This window comes from Arvicanthis niloticus, chromosome 26 (genome assembly GCF_011762505.2).
Source record: "Arvicanthis niloticus isolate mArvNil1 chromosome 26, mArvNil1.pat.X, whole genome shotgun sequence".
NCBI lineage: Eukaryota > Metazoa > Chordata > Mammalia > Rodentia > Muridae > Arvicanthis > Arvicanthis niloticus.
In genome coordinates this window covers 14,566,338-14,587,210 of record NC_133434.1, presented here as the reverse complement: position 1 = coordinate 14,587,210, position 20,873 = coordinate 14,566,338, and the positions used below count along the sequence as shown (strand labels likewise).

At 47.8% G+C, this 20,873-nt stretch overlaps 1 protein-coding gene and 1 long non-coding RNA gene across 3 annotated transcripts; one reads left to right on the top strand and one right to left on the bottom strand.

The window, feature by feature from the left end:
• Positions 1-551: 551 nt before the first annotated feature.
• Apoa5 (apolipoprotein A5) lies at positions 552-3,618 on the bottom strand. Of its 2 annotated transcripts, none has more exons than XM_076925028.1 (4): positions 3,558-3,618; positions 3,051-3,105; positions 2,863-2,962; positions 552-2,438 (listed from the first exon to the last, which is right to left on the bottom strand). In XM_076925028.1, exons 1-4 carry the CDS (start codon positions 3,588-3,590, stop codon positions 1,472-1,474), a joined length of 1,155 nt encoding a protein of 384 aa, XP_076781143.1. In that variant the 5' UTR covers positions 3,591-3,618; the 3' UTR covers positions 552-1,471. The 2 variants fall into 2 exon arrangements, with proteins under 2 accessions (XP_076781143.1, XP_076781144.1); XM_076925029.1 differs by lacking the exon at positions 3,558-3,618 and adding an exon at positions 3,336-3,474.
• Positions 3,619-13,492: 9,874 nt separating this feature from the next.
• On the top strand, positions 13,493-17,376 carry LOC143439136 (uncharacterized). The gene is made up of 2 exons (XR_013107533.1): positions 13,493-15,873; positions 17,077-17,376. It is a non-coding gene; the product is annotated as an uncharacterized LOC143439136 (long non-coding RNA).
• The last annotated feature ends 3,497 nt before the right edge of the window (positions 17,377-20,873 follow it).

Here is a 20,873-nt window from a genome sequence, read left to right as displayed (position 1 = left end):
GTGCATATGAAAAGAGAGTTGAGAGTTTTTAGGTCTCTAGGCATGTTGTTAATCCTAGCACTTAGGAGACAGAGGCAAGCAGATCTCTATAAATTTGAGGCTAACCTGATCTATGTAATATGTTCCAGGCCAACAAATAGTACACTGTCTCGGTGGCGGGGGTGGGGGGATGGGAGGGTAGGGGGCTGGTAATCCATCCCAAGAAGAGGGTCAAGAAGGCATGAAGAATCTGGAACACAGGACCAAGGGTGGGAAGATCCCTCAGGGATTTCAGGTGAGCAGGGCACGCTTCTTCAGTGACAGCATACACACTGTCTTGTGATGCATAGACACACAAGACAGCCTACCCCCCGCCCCCCAAATAAATGTGCCAGCCATTGTCTAGCCAGAAGTCCTACAGCAGAACTCACCCACAGTGGACCAGGAATGGAAAAAAGACAGAACAAGCGAGCAAGGGGTATGAGTGGATGGTGAGTGTGTTCTGGGGCAGAGGGAAGAAGGCGATTGCTCTCAAGACATGTTCCAATGAGAATCACGCCAGACCAACAGAATTCCATCACCAGCATCTATTTCATTCCAACCAAAAGTCAGCTCCACCCTGAGAGTCAGGAGGTAGGGACTGTATGATGAGGAGGGCCAACAGTTTGCTCTGCACAGGGTTTTTAGAAGCCCTCATTGTGTGGGTGGTTCAGTTCCTTCTTTGGGTTCAGAGTTCTCTAAGGAAATAGGGGCTCTGCCCCATCCCATCACTGACCCAGCAGCAGGACCACCACCAGGGATGTACACATTCATCCCATCACTGACCCAGTGGCAGGACCACTGCCAGAGATGTACACATCCATCCCATCACTGACCCAGCAGCAGGACCACTACCAGGGATGTACACATTCATCCCATCACTGACCCAGCAGCAGGACCACTGCCAGGGATGTTACACATTCATCCCATCACTGACCCAGCAGCCGGACCACTGCCAGAGATGTACACATTCATCCCATCACTGACCCAGCGGCAGGACCACTGCCGGGGATGTATAATCTTCACTATATGCTCTCTGCATCGTGTTCCTTCTGTTCTCTTCCAACAAAAGCTTTCATGACAACCCTGGAGAGTTCCTCTCTGTGGACCAACAGTAACAATGACCATCATGCATCGAGAAGTAACAGGAGCCGGACTCCAGGTTGTCATGGCACAGGTTTCCAGCACGGTCAGGTACTGGTTTGCAGTCAGTCTCCCCCACACACCCATCTCCCCACTCCCTTCACCCCACTCTTGCTACTCCCAAATGAGCACCAGAAGCTGGGTTTGCAAAACCTACTGAGTGTAATGCACCTGAGTGGGGGAGTTGAGGAGGCTGGATAGGTTGGGACAGCAGCACCTTTGGTGGCTTCACCTATAGTGTGCAGGACCCTCCACCCTCTACCTAGTTGGCCATGCTAGCGGCTCAGGGTCCAGACAATGAGCTGGAGAGTTAACCTGAGTGACCCTCAGGGTCACCCAGATGACTATGGCTCTGGCCATGAAGGCCATAGGCAATATCTTCCCACAGGTCGTCTAGTCGGCTCTGCAATCTGCTCAGGGCCTTATTACTGTCTGAGTGTCGCAACTCAGGAGCGAAGGCGCTGTGGCTAGGTGGGGGCGGTGCTAGCTGGTGTTGGATTTCCTCTGTCTCCTGGTCAATGGCCTGCGTGAATGCAGCGATCTGCAGGAAGGTGTCCTGTCGAAAAGCCTGGAGTCTCTGGCGGACCTCCTCAGAGAGAGCCTGAGGGTCCAGGGAGTCTCCATCTTCTGTCCCGTCTGTACTGACTCGGATGAAGGCGCTGAGCTCATCGCGTAGTTGGTCCAGGTTGCGTTGGATGCTGGTGTGCAGGTCCTTTGCCTTAAGCGTGAGTTTGTGGGACAGGGTCTGCACACAGCGACTGAGTCGCGCGGGGCTGGCAGCCGCATGAGGAACGACACTCCGGTGCAGCTCCTGCACATGGTGCCCAATTCCAGTCACCAAGCGTTCTGCATAAGGGTGGAAGAGCTCTTTGACTCGATCTGTATGATGCAGCACTCGACTTTGCATATCCTGCAGCAGGTTCAGCGCCTCATCCACGCCCCCCAGGAGCTGGGCCTTGGTGTCTTCTCCCACCACGCGCAGCTGCTCTTGGAGCTCCTGCACACTCTGGCCTACCTGCTCCATCAGCTCCACCGTGTAGGGTTTCAACTGCCTCCTGAAGCCCTCCAAGTTCCAGCCTACCTGCTGGTGCTTCGCAGCCATGTAGGGCTCCAGGCGTGCGCTCACTTCCCCCAGCTCCTGCTGCAGCTGTTTTCGAATACCTTCTGGATCCTGTGCCAGCTGAGGAGGCTCTTTCCCAGGCCCTCTCAAGGGTCCCAGCTTTTCTAGAAAATTGTTCATATTGTAGAGGTCTTGCTCAAAGCTACCTTTCAGGCTCCTGGAGAAGGAGAAAGGCAGAGAACCAGGCCATTAGACAGCTAGCCTTGAAATCTCCCGTGCCCCAGAGCTGTGGGACACCAATACTCTGCAGAAAACAGGACAGGAGGAGTGGCCCCAGAGCCAGGGTCTTTAGTCCTGACCCCAGCCAACTGCACTGGTACATTCGGAGCACAAAATGGCATTTAGCCCTACGACACCATCCAAGAAGGTGCCACACACATGCCAAGAGTCACACCATCTTGTCATTCTGGGACATGCTAATCTCAGGTGCCATACCCCAGTGGAGCCACAGGGCAGGAGAGACTTGGGCAGAGGGTGCCCAAGATGACTGGGGTGTGTTTGATAGTATAAGCAGAGCTGGCTCTGTCAACTTTCATGTTCACCACAGAGCTGAGGAATCATTCCTTGCCCAGGCTACTTACTCCTGTGCCAGCTTCTGCTGCTGGCCCATCATGCCTTTGCCCTGGCTGTTCTGGCTGAAGTAGTCCCAGAAGCTCTTCCGTGCCTGAGTGGTTGCAAACACTGCAGAGAATGATGAGAAAATTAAGGGCCAGGCCCCTCAGTCCATCCTCCATCCCAAGCCCACACTGAAGTCGGCCAGAAGACCCACCTGAGAGGAGGGCGAGGACCCAAGTGATGACTGCAGCCATGTTTTCCACTATGAGCTGAGAAGGAAGGTAGGTGGAGGCTTGATTAGGAGGAGAGGCAAAGCAAGGGACTAGAACTAGGAAGCCTGCTCTACGGGCTGCCTGCCCCAAATCCTGATAACCCTTCCCAATGTGTAGGTAACATGTTGAAAGCTCTAGAGGACTTAACTAGGTACTTAGTGGGGTGGGGAGTGAGGCTGGAGGGAAGACATGTCTTCCTCAGACAACAGGGGTGGCTTGCTCCTTACCTCTGTCACAAAGTAGGGAGCCTGGAACTCAGGCTGCCCTACAGAGATTACCCATCCACCTCAATGCAGTCTAGTTCCCTTGTTTGCCTGTCTTCCTGCCTCCGAGCCCATTTTAAGGCTAAGAACGGGCATACACAATGTGGCAGGCTTTCGGCTAGCCCATATCTGCAGCTCTCTCGTACTACCCCACCCCCACCCCATCCCTGTGCCATGCAAGCTCACCTGCTCAATTCTGGGCACAGAGAGAACCCACATTCTGCTTTATACTCTAGGCGCCAGGGAGTCTGACAACAATTCCTCTGAGCAAACACCACGTGGAGGGTCAAAGAAGGATGACCCCAGCTGGCTACTAGCACACTCACCTTTCCCCACTCTCTTGGCACTGTCGGGGTTAATAAGCTCCCCAGCCTCAGGAGGCTGCCCCAGTAGACCGTGGCTCCCTGGAGCCTTTACTAAGAGTAGGCAGACTCACCCACCAAATCCTGTGACCACTTACTTGCTGACTGGCCTGCCAGTAGACACTGAGGGCCCTGCCTTTACTCAACTCCCCAGTGTCTTCTGCACTCACCATCCAGCCAGAGGAACAATGTCCAGGACTGGCTAGAGCCTGGGCTGGCCTTACCTGTCCCACCATGGCCACTGTGACAGCCTGAGAAGAGCCAGTATTTATAGGGCTACAAACCCTCCTGTCTCTCCAGGATTGAGCTGGAGAAGCCAGGTCCTGTTGAAGATGGATGGGCAAGCTGCATCTGGGTCAGGGATTTTGGGTGTCAAGGGTTAATCCCTCAGGAGTCTTCTCCCACAGGAAAGGCTGGGCTCCACACCCCTCCCCCCCCCCCCCCCCCCCCCCCCCCGGGCTTCTGAGGAGGGAAGCCTGGAAGCCCAGATATTTTCTTATGACAAGCTTCCTCCATAGGCTTGCACTGGAGGAGGCTTGTAAAGGAGGAAGCACCTGAGTTGTTTCATCCTTTCTCTTCAATGCCTCCAACCTTCAGTCCATCCCCCTGCCTCCACCCACGCAGGGTCACAGTGGCTTTTCTTCTTGATTGCATTCAGAACTTTCTACAGCCACAGTTCCGATTCTTCTCTCCGACTTTCACCGTGACCCAGTTCAGCCACATCCCTTGTTTCCACGCAAAACCCTGTCCCTCCCTGAGCCACTTAACCTCTCAGGCACATGTACCAGGCATGAGAATGTATGCCTATAATCACAGCACTGAGAAGGCTGAGGCAGGAGGATTATAAGTTTGAGGCCAGCCTGGGCTGCAGTGGAAGGTCCTGTCTCCAACAACAAAACTAAGAAAAGAAAAAGAAGCTGCAGAACTTGGCACTCCATCCCAGCACTTGAGACACTGAAGATGGGCTGTACTTACTAGAATACGCAAAGCCCAGAGATTGATCTCCAGTACCACATAAAATAGGATTATAGGCGTGTGCTTGTAATCCTGAGACAGGGAAATTGCAGGGATTTAGAGAGTACAGGAACTCATTCTAGAATCAGAATGGATCCTCTCACCTAAGCAAGATTACCTACAGGATTGCCATTTGCTGTGCCTTAGGTTTTAAAACTGGGACAGAAGGCTGAGATGCCTATTTAATCAAAGGGGACGTAGCCACCACACCACTGCTCAGTCCTAACCCGTTACGGGGCCCTCCTGGCTGGCCTACTCCAGCCCCTACCCTAAGCTTCTCCAGCCCAGGGAGCTGTGTTGCTCTACCCTAAATAATCTAACCATTTTGGTTACCCACTTTCTTTGTACCTTTGGGCCTCCTGGCTGCACCCCTCTCTCTCCTCTCCCTTCCCTTCCCTTCCCTTCCTTTCCCTTCCCTTCCCTTCCCTTCCCTTCCCTTCCCTTCCCTTCCCTTCCCTTCCCTTCCCTTCCCCCCTTCCCTCTCCCCATATGGCCTAGCTCAGTCTGGTCTGTCTAGACTCTCCCAGATGTGCTCTCCTCTGGCTCTGCTCTCCCACGTATCTACAATAAGCCGTCTCCTCCACCATTGCTAGGAGCAGTCATGTTCCTTTCCTTTTGCTTTTTTTATTTTTTTCATTCACTATAAAGGCTGCTGACATAGCTGCTATTCCTTTCATATATAGATGCTTTATGTTAAAATAGACATGGATATAGAATCTCAGGCAAGGACTCCTTGCTTTCTCCAGACACTGCCTGAAAATCTCAAACAACACTGTTTACAACAAAGTAACACGGACTCAACTTTTTAATCGATTATTATACTATCAGGTACCCTGATACCCATTGATAAGATAGTAATGTCAAACCTCATTCAAGTCCTATGTATGACTACTGTAAACACAGTGAACCACTCATCTCTTGAGGAGCCCACATCTGAACACATCTCACATTTTTCTGACTATTTATTTCTTCTAATATTCATGTGTTAGCCTATCTCATAATGTGTTTTAGTAAACTTCCGGTCCAGATTTACTGTATCAGCTAGTCTTAAATTTTGTTTTTTTTCTTTTTAAGAGATTGTTTTTAAATATCTGTGTATGGGCCGGGCAGTGGTAGCACACGCCTTTAATCCCAGCACTTGGGAGGCAGAGGCAGGTGGATTTCTGAGTTCGAGGCCAGCCTGGTCTACAGAGTGAGTTCCAGGACAGCCAGGGCTACACAGAGAAACCCTGTCTCAAAAAACCAAAAAAAAAAAAAAAAAAAAAAAAAATCTGTGTATATGTGTCTGTGGGGTGGGGGTGGGGGTGCCTTCCAGTACCTTGGAGCCTCAGTGTTGATGGGTTTAGGATGGTTGGAAGTATGTGTGTATTTGTTTTGTGGTCTGTATAAATGAAATCAGTCTTGATAACTAAAAAAGTGATCAAATGTCGGCAATTTCATGTACTTCTACCTAACAAGTTCTATTCATATGTAATTTTTTACTATAATGCACTATGGTGTTCTTAGTGCATGGATCTGTAAGTACCACAAAGGCAGGGTTGCTAAAAATGCACCATATTGATGCTGGGACTCCTTTGAACAATGGGGAACTAAAATATTAAACCAAAATAATGTAGAAAATGGAACGGTCAGATCAAAGTGAAAGCGTTCTCCAGCCTTGCTTTATCCAGGGAGAAGACAGGATATTGATCGTCTCTTCCTTCTTACTTCAGGCAGCATCATTAAAGTTTTAAAGAGAACCCATCAGATGAGTAGAAAGAAAGGATAACTTGCAAACTAGTAAATGGGGGAAAGACAGTAAAGAACGTCGGGCTGGCTGCCAGTGAAGGGTGCTGATGGATGGATTGATCGCACACACTCGCCTCGAGCTGTTTCCTGAAAGCCCAGTAAAATGTCATCAAAGTGCTCCCTTTAAAGAAGCATAAGTCCACGAGGACAGAAAAGGAGACACAAGCAGCAACATTTTGGAAACTGTATAACCTGAAGGACAGACTCCTCCCAAAGTTCAGAGACAGCAGCAACAGACTCTTCTAGAAGTACAGGGGACAATGGCGTCAAAAGAGCAGCAACTGACTCAGAGTCTATGGGAGAAACCACTGTCTCCTTTGGCTCTACTTAGTAAAGTCACTGTCCCTCCAGTACGGCAACAGAAAACCAGATGCTTGTCTTCTACATGCCTTACCTCATGCCTGGGCGGGGGTGGGAGGGTAGGGGAGTGGCACACACCTTTAATCACAGTACTGAGGAGGCAGAGGCAGGCAGATCTCTGAGTTTAAGGCCAGTTTGATCTACAGGGTAAGTCCCAGAACAGTCAGGGCTATACAGAGAAATCTTGGCAAAACAAAAAAGGTGGGGGGGGGGGGGGGAATTCTAGACTACAGTTAAATATCAGTCTTAACCTTTCCCCACTTGTCTCTAGTTGTTTTTGAGACAAAGTCTTGTGTAGCCCTAACTGGCCCAGAACTCACAAACCCTCTAGCCTCAGGTACCACAGACCAAGTTATGTTTAAAGTGTTTCAGGTAGGAATATTATCAGGGAGGGGTGGGGACCGCCCATCACACCACACTGGGAGGCACATCATGTCAGATCCTTCCAATCGCCTAGCTCTGGGGGAACACAGAGAAAGAACTGAGAACGCAAGCACCGGAGGCTTCTGTGCAAACCTCTGTTTAAAAAAATTTTTTTTTTTTTATTAAGACAGAGAGGGAGGGAGTGAGTATGTGTGTGATAGTTTATGAGTGTATGTGCTATCGTGCACACGTTGAAAACATACAGATGTTGGTTCTCTCCTTCTATCATGAGGGATCCAACTGAAGTCCTCAGGCTGGACAGCAAATGCCTTTACCTTCTGAGCCACTTCACCAGCCTGCAAATATCTCTTCATATTCCAAATTCATCAGTTGCCAAGAGTCTGGGGATACAAAAGGTGTCGACTCTGTCACTTACTCAAGACAGACAATGCATGGAGCTGGAGAGATGGCTAAGCAGTTGAGAGCACTATCTGCTCCTCTAGAGAACCCAGGCTCAATTCTTAGCACCTACACGGCAGCTCACAACTGTCTGTGACTCCATTCCCTAGGCATCTGCAGGCACCAGACACATGTGAGGTACACATACATGTGTGCAGGCAAAACATTCTTAGGCATGGAATAAAATCGTAATTTTTTTAAAACGAGGTGTGGGGTGGAGGGGTGGGAAGAGTTGAGACAGGGTCTCTCTACATAACCATGGCTGTCCTGGAGCTCACTATGTAGACCAGGCTGGCCTTGAACTCATACAGATTTATCTGCCTCTGCCTTTCAGAGTGCTGGGATTGAAGACATGTGCCACCACACCTGGTTTATAATTGAAAAAAAAAAATTGAAAAAAATTGAAAAAAAAAAAGTTAAAGAAAATAAAATATCTTGACAACCAAAACAATTTACTTGTGATTGCCTTACCCCATGGTAAAATCCAGATTCATTCATAGTGGAAGAAGCAAAGCATGAGCTAAGACCAAGCCATCAGCACACCGGCTTCTGGGGGCACGTGTCATTCAGGTCCACGTTATAGCGACCTAATGCCATGGTGAGTGACTCTCTGTGTCTGTTCACTTCTGGAGATCTTACATTTGGGTAGATGCTTAGATGTGAGATTGTTGGATCAACCATGAGTGCTGGGTATTGTCTGATATTTCTCACTAAAGGAATTGTTCTGTTTTGTGAGTCTACAAGCCCTGCCTAAGAGTGTCTTTTGTTTGTTTGGCTTGGTTTGGTTTTGCTTTACCTGCCTGGAGTGGTGTCACATGCCTGTAATCCCAGGGCTAGAGAGGTAAAGGCGGGGGATCAGGAATTCAGGTCATCCTCAGCTACAAATCCAGTGTGAGACTCTAGGCCATGTGAGACTCTGTCTCACACAGACACAATAAAAAAAACCTAAAAACTGGGCTGGCAAGATGCCTCCGCCGGTAAGAGTGCCTCTGCTGAGCCTGACTATCTGAGTTTGATCCTCAGGAACCAATGGGGAAGGAGAAAAACAACCTCTACAAGTTGTCCCCTCACCTCCACATATGCACCATGGCATGCGCACATGTATGCGCACAAACACACACCAAACACACATACACACATCACATACATACACATACCACATATCACACACACACACACACACACTAAATGAATATAATAACAAAAGCATGCCTGACCATCTGACACATGAGAAAATCTACTTTCATGTACTTCTGCTATTTCTCCCACTATGGGTAAAGCTGGCATATGTTGTAGTCTTAATGGTTATTTGACCTTCCTGTGAGTGCTTTGCTCATATCTTTCCCTTATTTCCTACTGGAAAATCTTATCTTTTATATTCACAACATTTTTTTTTTATATAATGATGATCTGTCTCTTATTAGTGATTGCATCAGTCAGGGTTTTCTAGAGGACCAGAACTGATACAATGAAGGGTATGTATATGTATATATATATATGTATATGTATATGTATATGTATATGTATATGTATATGTATATGTATATGTATATGTATATGTGGGGAAAATGAGGGCTCACACGTGGTGCGCGTGGACGTGGATCTCCGCTTGTGGATATGAATCTTGTTGGGCGGTCTTGTTCCTGTGTGTCTGCCACAGCTCAGTCGGCTGGAACTGCAGCTCAGCATGGCATCAGCACTGGAATTTGACTGAGTTGGTTCTGCACGCAGCACCAGTGGGAGCAGGGGGGAGGGCAGAGGCAGGGCTCTCAAGTGGGGATCCCCGGGCCAGGAGGCGGTGGAGGACTGACTGGCCTCAATTCTGGGGCTCCCAGACACTGCTGGGAGGCTGCAGCAGAATGGAGACAAGGAGCTACAAGGCTGGCCCACAGCTGAGAGAAACTAGTGGAGGAGAGAGAGCTCTGGCGGTGACCCGCTGGAAAGGATTCTTTGGTTACTCGCTTGGCTGAAAGGCTGCTGCTTGTTTGAAGATGTGAGCCTCCATGGCGGGACACGAGGAAGTTCGTGGGTTTTCATAAGCTTTATTGTTCATGACAGATGGTAGTTGAATCTGGATGTGCACCCCCCTTAGGTCAGGGCAGGCCTGACTTAAACAGGGATGGAGGAGGGTCTAGGAAAGAATACTTAATTAACTATGCCCTCTGGCCTTTAGGTATCTCATTAGTCTGTAAATCTCTCTAGGGCCTGAGGCCTGTAGTCACGCCCTCTACCTGTGGAGGGGCTGGTAGGAGCCATGTCCTACAAGACTTGCAAGGCACAGGTCAATGGAGATCTTAGACCGTGTGTCAGGACCCTGGGTTCTGGGGGCATGGCTGAATACCTGCCATTGTCCCTGATTTGTCCCATCAGGGTCTGGGGTTTGAGACCTGTGCCCAACCAAGAACCAAGCTATCCTTTCACGGTCCCACATGTATATGTACGTATATATCATATATATCATATATGTAATATACATAATTTATTACAGGCTGTGATCCAGCTGGTCCGACAATGGTTGTCTACCAATGGAAAGGCCAAGAATCTAGTTCTTGTTCGGTCCACAAGATTTGATGTCTCAGCTGATCTTCAGTATATTCTGGAATCACAAAGAAATAGGCTCTAACGCCAGTGAAGAATGGATTTGCCAGCAAGGGCAAGCAGGCAAAGAGAAAAAACTTCCTTCTTCCATGTCCTTAATATATGTTGCCACCAGAAGACGTGGCTCAGGTTAAAGGTGGGTTTTCCCATTTCAAATGATTTAACTAAGAAAAGTCTCTCACAAATGTGAGAGTTGCTTGGGTTTTAGTTAATTCCAGATGTAGTCAAGTTTACAATCCAAAACAGCCACCACAGTGATATAAATTGCAAATCACCTTTTAGTTTCTTCTCCTTTTTTCCTCCATTTATCGTGTGTGTGTGTGTGTGTGTGTGTGTGTGTGTGTGTGTGTGTATAACATCCCACGATGTGGACGTTAGCAGACAGTTTTGAAGAGTCAGTTCGCTCCTTCCCCAATGGGACCTGAGGATGAAATTTAATTCATCGGGGCTTGCTAGCAAGCACCTCCCCAACTGAGGCAACTCACCAGCCAGGCTTTCTTTTACTTTAAGTAACATTCTTTTTTTTTTTTTTTTTTTTTTTTGCTTGTTATATAGAACGCTGCTTAGTATTTAGGCCTTCAAATTTACCTTACATCATTTTGGACTTGGAAGTCAGAATTATAACAAGACCCACTGCTTCCTGGTGTTAAAGGAAACTGCCTGCTTTTGTCTTCAGGTACCAGTGTGAAGAGTTCCTTGAAGGCTTCTTTAATGGGTCAGTAATCTAGATGCCTGGCATAGCCAGGTGTGGTGGCACATGTCTTTAATCCCAGCACACGGGAGACAGAGGCATGTAAATGTCTGTGAGTTTGCCAGCCTGTTCTCTACATAGTGAGATCCTGTCTCAAAAATAAAATAATAAGCTGGGCGGTGGTGGCGCACGCCTTTAATCCCAGCGCTTGGGAGGCAGAGGCAGGCAGATTTCTGAGTTTGAGGCTAGCCTGGTCTACAGAGTGAGTTCCAGGACACTCAGGACTACACAGAGAAACCCTGTCTCAAAAAACCAAAAAAATTTAAAAAATAAAAAAATAAAATAATAATAATAACAATAATAATAATGAGGCAAACATGAGCAAGAATGGTGATATATACTTTAATCCCAGCACATGAGAGGCAGAAGTAGGTGGATCTCTGTCTCCCCAGGGACCTCTTCTCAGTCAGGGCTGCCAGGAGACTGATCCCCTCAGCCACCCATGCATCTGGAGTCTATTGCAATGTGGTCCAAGTAGGCCTGGCTCTTGCTAGAGCTTTTGGCTGGTCTTGGAGTTAGCCATGTGATGACAGTTGTGCAATACACAGAATGGGAGAGTTATGGGGTCACCAAGGCTTCCACACAGATTTCAACATCCGGGGGTGCAGGTGTGAGACAGTATACGGCAGAATCTGAATCTTGTAGCCCCCTGGGAAGACAGTGGTGAAACAGTGACAATGGAGGCCATGCTGCTGTGACCCCAGGAAGTCAGAGATGGCAGCAGTGGAAGGTCTACCAAGGAAAGCCACATCCTAGGCCACTGAGGTGGGGCTGCCCAAGTCCCACATCATAGCCTTACATGCCCACAGGGTACAGGATCCGCTGTTTCCCCTGCTGGGGTTGGATCTTGTTCTGGCCCCACTCTCCATTTTTATGTCTCCATTATTCTCTTTGGAACAGGGATATTTACCTCACATAATATGGAAGTCTGTACCTTGTATTTTTTTTTATCTTTATTTCTATTCTTATAGGTGCTCATTGCTAGGTGTTTGCTGAGAGTGAAGGAGGACACTCTGGACTTGGACTTTTGTATGATAGAACTGGTGAAAATTTGAAGACTATAGGAAATATTCTGCAGGGCAGTGGTGGTGCACACCTTTAATCCCAGCACTCAGGAGGCAGGGGCAGGTAAAGCTCTGAGTTTGAGGACAGCCTGGTCTACAGAGAGAGAGAGAGAGAGAGAGAGAGAGAGAGAGAGAGAGAGAGAGAGAGAGAGAGAGATGCTAAATACATTTTGTGTTGTGAGTTGGATATAGGCCTTTGTGGGAGGTCAGGGATAGGATAGGAAATGCTTTTCCCCAAATTATGTCTTGTCTCCAGTCAATGTACAGAGGTTGTGGAGGTGGGGCTTCTGGGAAGCAACTGTGTCCCAGGGTTCTAACTTAATCAATGGACCAATTCTAAGCCGGTTGTAATTTTTGGGATGTGGGACTTAGTTGTGGGTTGTGCCTGTGAAGGGTACACCTGTCCCTAATTCCTCTCTCTGCCTTTCTACTTCTTGGTTCCTCTGAGGTGAGCTGTTTTGTTCCTCTGCCCTTCTTCCTGTATTGTTCTATTTCACCACAGTCCCAGAGACACAGAGCCCATTGACCAGGCACTGAAATCCTAGAAACGGGAGCCCAAATCAATCCTCCCTCCCCTAGACCATTTCCTTGGACATTTCGTCAGAGCGATGAAAAAGCAAATTGGGCTGGGGAGATAACTCAGGTGGGTAAACATGAAGATTCCCACAACTCATGTTGACCTGGACCAGCAGCCCATGTCTGTAGTCCTGGCAGAGCACTGATGAACTAGGAGACAGAGACTGGCCCTGGAAGTCAGTTCACGGACCAGCTAGGCCTCAGCAACAGACAGCTAGAGACCCTGTCTCAAACAATATGGAAGGCAAGGACCAAAAACCGAGAAACGCTCATTAATGGACTGGAGGTATAGCTCAGTTGTAGAGTGGTTGACTAGTAGGCACAAGCCTTTGCATTTAATCCCCAGGACCACAGAAACTAGAGATGCTGGCGCGCATCTGTAGCCCTCAAATTTAGGAAATGGAGGCAGGAGGATCAGGATTTCAAGGTCTTCCTCAGCTGTGTAGTGTGTTCAAGTCCAGCCTGGGATATATGGCTCTGTTGACTAACATGGGAACTCAAATACGATCAAAGGACAGCACGCTGGTGAATAGCAAAGGACGCCATGATTGATAGAAAGTGCAGAGTGAGTTGGCAAAAGTCAGAAATGAATCACAGCCAGATTACATAGTTTGAGGCCACAGAGCTGCACTGAAAAGTTAGAATGTTGCAACTCTTTAGGTCTTTGCCCTTGTTTGTAAAAGGAAGGCAATAAATACCAGTACCCAACTCTAGGGCTACATACTGAAACGATGCTTTTTAAAAATTATTTCTTTTAAGCCATGTGGTGGTGGAACACATCTTTAATCCCAGCACTCAGGAGGCAGAGGCAGGTGGATTCCTGTGAATTCAAGGCCAGCCTGCTCTACAGAGCTAGTTCCAGGACAGCCAAGTGTGGGAACAGGGACCCGGAAATGGAGGGGAAGTGGAAGCAGAGCCCACAAAGATTCCCCGGGATTTGGATTCCAGAGACCAGCATCGGGGGTCCAGATCTAACTTTATTGTTTAGCACATAAACGTATATACAGTTTTTCAGCCAATTAGGGTATGTTTATGTATTCAAGGGCAAATCTGGGCACAACATGTGTTGTTTAGCTGAATCTGACCTGTGTACCCATGAACCTGTAGGGCAGGGCCCTGTCATCTGGGGAAATTTCTGTGAAGACAGGGGAAGGAGCCACCATTCTGGTTTCAGGCCCTTTGAATTGTCTCACGAGCGTGCCAGGATGAAGCCTATGGCGCTTTGTTCTGCTTCCCATTTGTTCCTCTACCGGGTTCTCCACATCCCCACAGCCGAAACTACATGGAGAAACTCTGTCTCAAAAAAAGTTTATTTTATTTATTTTTAATTAATTTATTATTTTGGTTTTTTGAAACAGGATTTCGTGTGACCCTTAGCTGACCTGGAACTCACTTGCAAACCAGGCAGGCCTTGAACTCATAAAGATCCACTTGCCTCTGCCTCCCTAGTGCAGGATGAAAGATGCGCGCCTCTGTGTCTGGCAAGATGTGTTCACTTTTATATTTATATGTATGGGCGTTTCGCCTACATGTATGTTAAGTGCACTGTGTATGTATCTGGAACCAGAAGAGAGGTTTGAACCCCTGGAGCTGGAGTTGGTTATAAACCATTGGTGCAAGTCACTGTGGCCACATAAAAATACACGAAGGAATAAACCCTGGGTGGAAGAGAGGCTGCACCCCCTGCAGGCCAGTAAGAGAGAAGAGCAGGGTTAGATAAGAGTTCCGGAAGGAATAGAATAGGTTTAAGTGGGTTTTCTCTATGGACTAAAAGGCCATTGAAAGAATGACAAGCTCCAGAAAGAAGAGCCTTTTGAGGAATAAGATGCCGAGTTCCCAGTAGATATGAAAGTCACCAATGGAGCAGCATGGGCAGAGGGAACTGGATCTAAACCACGTGGCTGGAACAGAGGCCCTGCCTCACTGGGATATATGGGAGGGGTCCCTTGTTCCCAGAAGAGATGTAATAAACTGTAGATTTGGGTGAGAAGTGTCAGACACACCCAGAGCCTATGTAAGCAAGCATTGTCACAGAGGCCCACAAGGCTGGAAATGGAAGGACACACGCTACCGAGTCTTGGAGAGTCATAAGATACAATATGAGCCCCCCAATCAGTGTACCAGAAAAGGCATTTAACTAGAGTGACAAGAATCAGTGGGGAAGGTGGCCTATGTCTTCCAGCCTTCCTGAGTCTGGCCCCAGGAGAACTGGAGAAAACTGATGGATAGTCTGCTTTACAGAGCACCTACTGTGTGCCCTCATAAATGAGCACCTACTGTGTGCCCTCATAAACTTTGTGTATCTCTTAGCTCTCAAGCCAACACTCCAAGGCAGAGGTTTCTCTCTACAGAGAAACCTGGGTTCCAAGAGATGTCAGCTTTTGTTCAAGGTCTTATCCTGGGTCAATTTCAGGCCTATGGCCTCTGACGTCCAGTTCAGCTCACCGTCTTGTACTCAGAGGCTAATCAAGAACTCATCTCCTACCCAAAGCAACAGCTGAAGCATCTATTCTTCTCAGTGGGAGAAGCCAGTGCTCAGGACAAAGCCAGGTACCTTCCCATTGTCCCATGGTATTTATGACTCAAGGAAGAAGGCTGTTGGAGACACATGCTAACTGATGTGAAGACAGGAAAAGAAGCCCAGGTCCAGGCAGAGGCTAGCCAGTCAAGTCAAGGTGCAGGCTACCAAGTCACTCTGAGAGTGGGGCTGCCCTCTTTCCTCCTCCTCAGTCTCCCTCCTCCCTCAAACTCCTCATAGTCAGAAGTCAATCTAGCTACAGCTAGGACACCAAGTTCCCAGGCCTCCAACATGCCTCTTTAACCGGTCTGCCCTCTGAGGCCATGGTCCACGGAGTCTGTGAAGTGACCTCAACCTGATGTTTATGACAGTGACACCTGTTGATGGCGCAACGCTAGGTGGGGCCAATGACGTAGACTGATACCACAAGATGTACCCAGCACTGTGAGTAAACACCGTGCCCCTGTGCCAGACAAGATAAATGTTATTTGTGCCGCTTGTCTTTAGAGAGACCCCTGTTCATCAACAGAGATCTAAGGTTACAGGAAATGAAGACAGAGAGAGATATAGGTGGAGATATAGGGCAAGAGGACGAGAGAGGAAAACCTGATGACCAGAGAACGATGTCAAGACAGCAGATTATGAGCTGGTAAGAAAACCCAATCACAGAGGCAGTAAGAGGTGTCAAACGTGTAGGACCTGACCCTCACACTGGCTCTGGGTTTCCTGGAATCTTGGGAAGAGGATGGTTCAACCAGTTACATAATGATCATAACCAGAAAGAAGCCATGCCAGGTTCACAGAAGAGGGCTTCACCAAATAGCATGAAAGAAATAGCTCAGAGGGTGTTTATTTGTTTTTTATTTATTTGGACAAGATGTTGCCATGTATCCCTGGCTGACCTGAAACTCACTGTGTTGACCAGGCTGGCTTCAAACTCACAGGGGTCTACTTGCCTCTGCTTCCCGAGTGCTGGGAATAAAGCCACGAGCCACCGCTCCACACTATTATTTCTGAGACAAGGTTTCACAATGTTACCCGAGTTGGCCTCAAACTCTTAGATTCAAGGGACCCTCCCACCTCTGTATAGCGGGTCTTCTGAGTCACGGAGCTGGGAATGTAGCTCATTTGACAGAGTGTTTGCCTAGCCGACAAGCAGTCCTGGGGTCAATACAACACTGCCATAAAAGGTCACTGGCTCAAGGCATAGAGCCAGTCCAGGATATTCAAGCTTGGGTTCAGTCCGCAGTATACTGCACCACAGAAACAAACAACAAACCCAAACAAACAGTAAAAGTAAACTCATGGACAAGCTCCAAGTGGCCTGACACAATCCAAAGGTAGAAATAAACAGGCCCTTTGGAGTATGAGATCTTACCTATTAAAATATTAAAATGCATAAATTAACCAAAAGCTTTATATTTGGGTCTCTGTCTTCTCTTGTCTCTGTCTCTCTCTCTCTATCTCTCTTTCTCTCTCTCATTTCCATCTCTCTATCTCTTTCTTTGAGACAGGATTTCTGTGTAGCTCTAATAAGCTATGTAGACCAGGCTACATTTGAACTCATACTGGGTTCCTCTGTCTCTGCCCCTTCCCAAGTTCATCTTATAAAAGGACACAATACAGAAAATGTGAAGATATACATAAACAAATAGAAAGACACTCCCTCATAATTTTACGATCAACAGGTATATATTCTTCTATATTATTTATCTGGGAATATGTTAACGTATACGTTTTTATTGTATTGTATATGCAGTGTACATGTGTGTGCAGATGTGTGTGCAGATGCGTGCAGAGGCTGACATCAGGACAGCAGTTTCCTAACCACCCTCCACCTTATTTTTTGAAGGAATCGCTCTCACTGAACCTGCAGTTCACGTACGTGATTCAACTTGGCTGCCAGACAACGAGCCTCAGAATTCAGAGCTAGGGTTACCACGCGCTGCCTCTTTAGGCTCTCCCATGATTTCTGCGGCTCCAGATTCAAGTATTTGTGCTTGTGAGGCAGACACTTTTCCTACTGAGCCATCTCCCCATCCCAGACACACACACACACACACACACACGCACGCACACGCACACACACACACACACGTACATCTGTACATATAGAAACTTTAAAAATAATAAAATAAACTTATAAATAAGATTATAATGAACATTCTCTGTGAGATACACATACTTCGTGATTATTTTCCTCCAATTGGAAGTGTAAAGGGAAGAACATTGCACTGGACAAGCCCCATCCTGTCCATAAATCCTTTGCCATAAGTATCGCAGCCCTCCCAGGCGCCTAGCACCAGGGATGCAGAGCCTTTGGCAATCTGTCTAGGCTGCTTCTGTAGACATGTGTACCAAAAAATGGCTAACAGAGGACATGTACTTGCTTTCACTTGGGGCTGAACCTCTCCTAAAAACAGAGAAGAGAAGCCAGGTGAAGGTAGCATACATCTTTAATCCCCGTGCTCAGGAGGCAGAAGCAGCCAGATCTCTGTGAGTTCAAGGCCAGCCTGGTCTACAGAGTGCTATCCAGGACAATCAGGGCTACACAGAGAAACTCTGTCTAGGAAAACAAACAAACAAACAAAAACAGAGAAGAGATTGTTTTGCAGAAAATATTTAGACTCTAAAGGACAGGAAGAGGGAAGAATAACCCACAAGAACTTTGGGGGAGTGATGAAGCCAATAAGCCAGTTCTGATGACTTCAGCAGGCCTGAGTTTGCTGGCCCTAAGCTGACCATGGGGAAAGGTGAGCTCCAGCTTGCTCACCACGCTGGATTCTCAAACCTCTAGGGCATCCTAGCAGAACACTGGCCAGAGGCACCCACATGTGGATTAGAAACAGCAGTATCCAAGACTCAGCCATATCAAACTCAGGTCCCCCAGCTTTCATGGCAAGCACTTTACCAGCTATCTCCTCGGCCTGATCTTGCCATTTCTGTGGGTGTCAGGAGGCTGCAAGCAGAAGCAATCGTCATGTAAAGGCTGGGCTGAGCCTGGGGATGTGGTGATACGGTCTGTTTCCAAGGTAGCTCGTGCACGCGGCTGGCAAGTTTGGGGCAGAGTTTCCATTCGTTCCTATGGGGAACTCTCCATAGTTCTGCTGGAATATCCTCAGACATCGTGGCTATCTTCCTGACTGTGGTGGTTCCAGAGAAAGAATTGGGGAGCCGCAATGCCCTCGACACCCCCACTTTGGACACATACAGTCTGCCTTCCACAACAGCTCCTTGATCACACAGGTCAGCCTCCTACAGTAGGAGAGAGACCACCTAACGTGCGAGTACCAACATGGAGGAGTGCAGGGACCATCAGTGGATGGAGGAGATTAAGCGGGCATAATCCCCCCAAGAAACAACTAACTTGGTGTTACTTCATCCAGATGAACACGTGCATAAGACTTAGCAAGAAAAGATTTGTAAATTCCAGTCATTATTGCTTGAACAAATGTTTATTGTATAAACTAGGGGAGGCCTAAATTAAGGGACCAGTCTACAGTTATGATCAGGGACACAAGTGCCCCCCAGTCCTACATTGATATGACAGTTCTAAGTCCCAGGTCTTTAATACCCAGAGCACTAACCCACCATCTCAGAACCTCCCTCCCAGGCTCTGAAATTCCAGGCTCTCTGATGTGCTTTTCTGCCATCAGCTGCTCGTCATCCTTGGCAGGACCACCAGGAAGCCACTCTATTTATTCTCAGACATAGACATCCTCAGAGAACCCCAGGCTAGTTTCTTTCCTGGGGAAGACATAACTATCTACCCCTCCTCTTGAGATCCATTAACAAACCTAGGTTCAACTCCAAAGTTCACTGTGGAAACAATAAGTTTACTGGGTTTATTTACGAAGCAATGGGGGAGGAGTTACCAGCAGAATCATAGGTGACCAGAAAATAGCTACACTGAAAGGTCTTCCTCCAGCTGGGATAGTGATTTCCCCATGGCTGTGGAAAAGGAACCTCCTACCCTTATCCATTCCCATGTGTACTGTCTAGCTCCTCTCCCAAGACCACACGCAGCTAGGCAGTGGTGGCGCACACCTTTAATCCCAGCACTTGGGAGGCAGAGGCAGGCGGATTTCTGAGTTCGAGGCCAGCCTGGTCTACAGAGTGAGTTCCAGGACAGTCAGGACTACACAGAGAAACCTTGTCTCGAAAAAACAGGAAAAAAAAAGAAAGGAAGGAAAGAAGGAAGGAAGGAAGGAAGGAAAGAAAAAGTAGTACAAAACTTCATGTTTATATCCCAAATCTCAGGCTGGAAGGATGGCTCAGTGGTTAACAGTACTTGCTGAAGACCTGGTCTTGGTTCTCAGTACCCACATGGTGACTCACAGTGTTTGTAACTTTAGCTCAAGAAAACCTGGCGCCCTCTTCTGACCTCTGAAAGCACCAGGCACACATGTGGTACACATACACACATGCAGGCAAAACACTCATACACATAAAACAAAAATAAATCTTAAAAAAAAATTTTTCCATTGTCCAGGTCTGGAAGGATGTCTCAGAGGTTAAAAGCACTTGCAGCTCTTTCAGAGAACCTGGGCTCAGCTCCCAGCACTCACGTGGTGCCTCCCAACCGTCTGTAACTCCAGTTCAAGGCTATCGGATGCCTTCTTCAAATCTCTGTGAGCACCAAGCACGTATGTGATACACACACACACACACACACACACACACACACACGCACGCACGCAAGGAAAATACTCATGCACAGAAAATAAAAATCAATCTTGTTTGAAAACATTCTAATGTTTGCAGGGTGGTGGTGGCTCACATTTTAAATCCCACAAGTTGAACTCAGTGTTATCTACAGAGCAAGTTCCAGGACAGCCAGGGATCCTTAAAGAAACCCTGTCTCGGAAAACCAGGAAAACCCCACAGAATGTGTCAACTAACCTGGACCCCCGGGAGATCCCAGAGACTGAGCCACCAACCAAAGAGCAAGCACAGGCTGGTCTGAGCCTCCCCCCTCCATATGTAGCAGAGGGCTGCCTTGTCTGGCCACAGTGGGACAGGATGTGCTTAATCCTGCAAAGACTTGATGCACCAGGGTTGGGGGGTACCTGGGAAAGGACTACCTTCTCAGAGGAGAGGCAAAGGGGAGGGGTGGAACTCTTCAGGGGGAGTGGGGGGAGAGCATTTGGGATATAAATAAATAAATAAATAAATAAATAAATAAATAAAAACAGGGAAAAAATCCAATGTTTTAGAAATTTATAAAATAAAAATGGAAACCCCCTCCTCCTCACAAGAGTCCCGGGAGCCGCTCCTTTAGCTTCCGGCTTCATTTTTCCTATGAAAGCCTGATGCTGGGCTTGGCACATGATGAGATGGGACCCAAGCTTGCCCCTTAGACGGGAGTGTCCCTACTCATCTGTGAAGATTTCACTGTCACAGCTTGGCAGCTAACAGAAAAGTGGTATATCGCATGTTCGAATCCCAGGTCCACCCCCAGGGACCCAACAGCCTTTACCTCTCCTCTTCACCACTGAGGTTGCCGTCTGTTACAAGGATTATACAACTCACTTAACACAGATAAGTGTTTTTCAGAAGCACCTCACATTAGTGAACGAGAATTGGCTTTGTCACCAGAAGAAAACCCCACAGGCCTTGCTAGTGGGCATTTCTCACCGGCAATCTCAG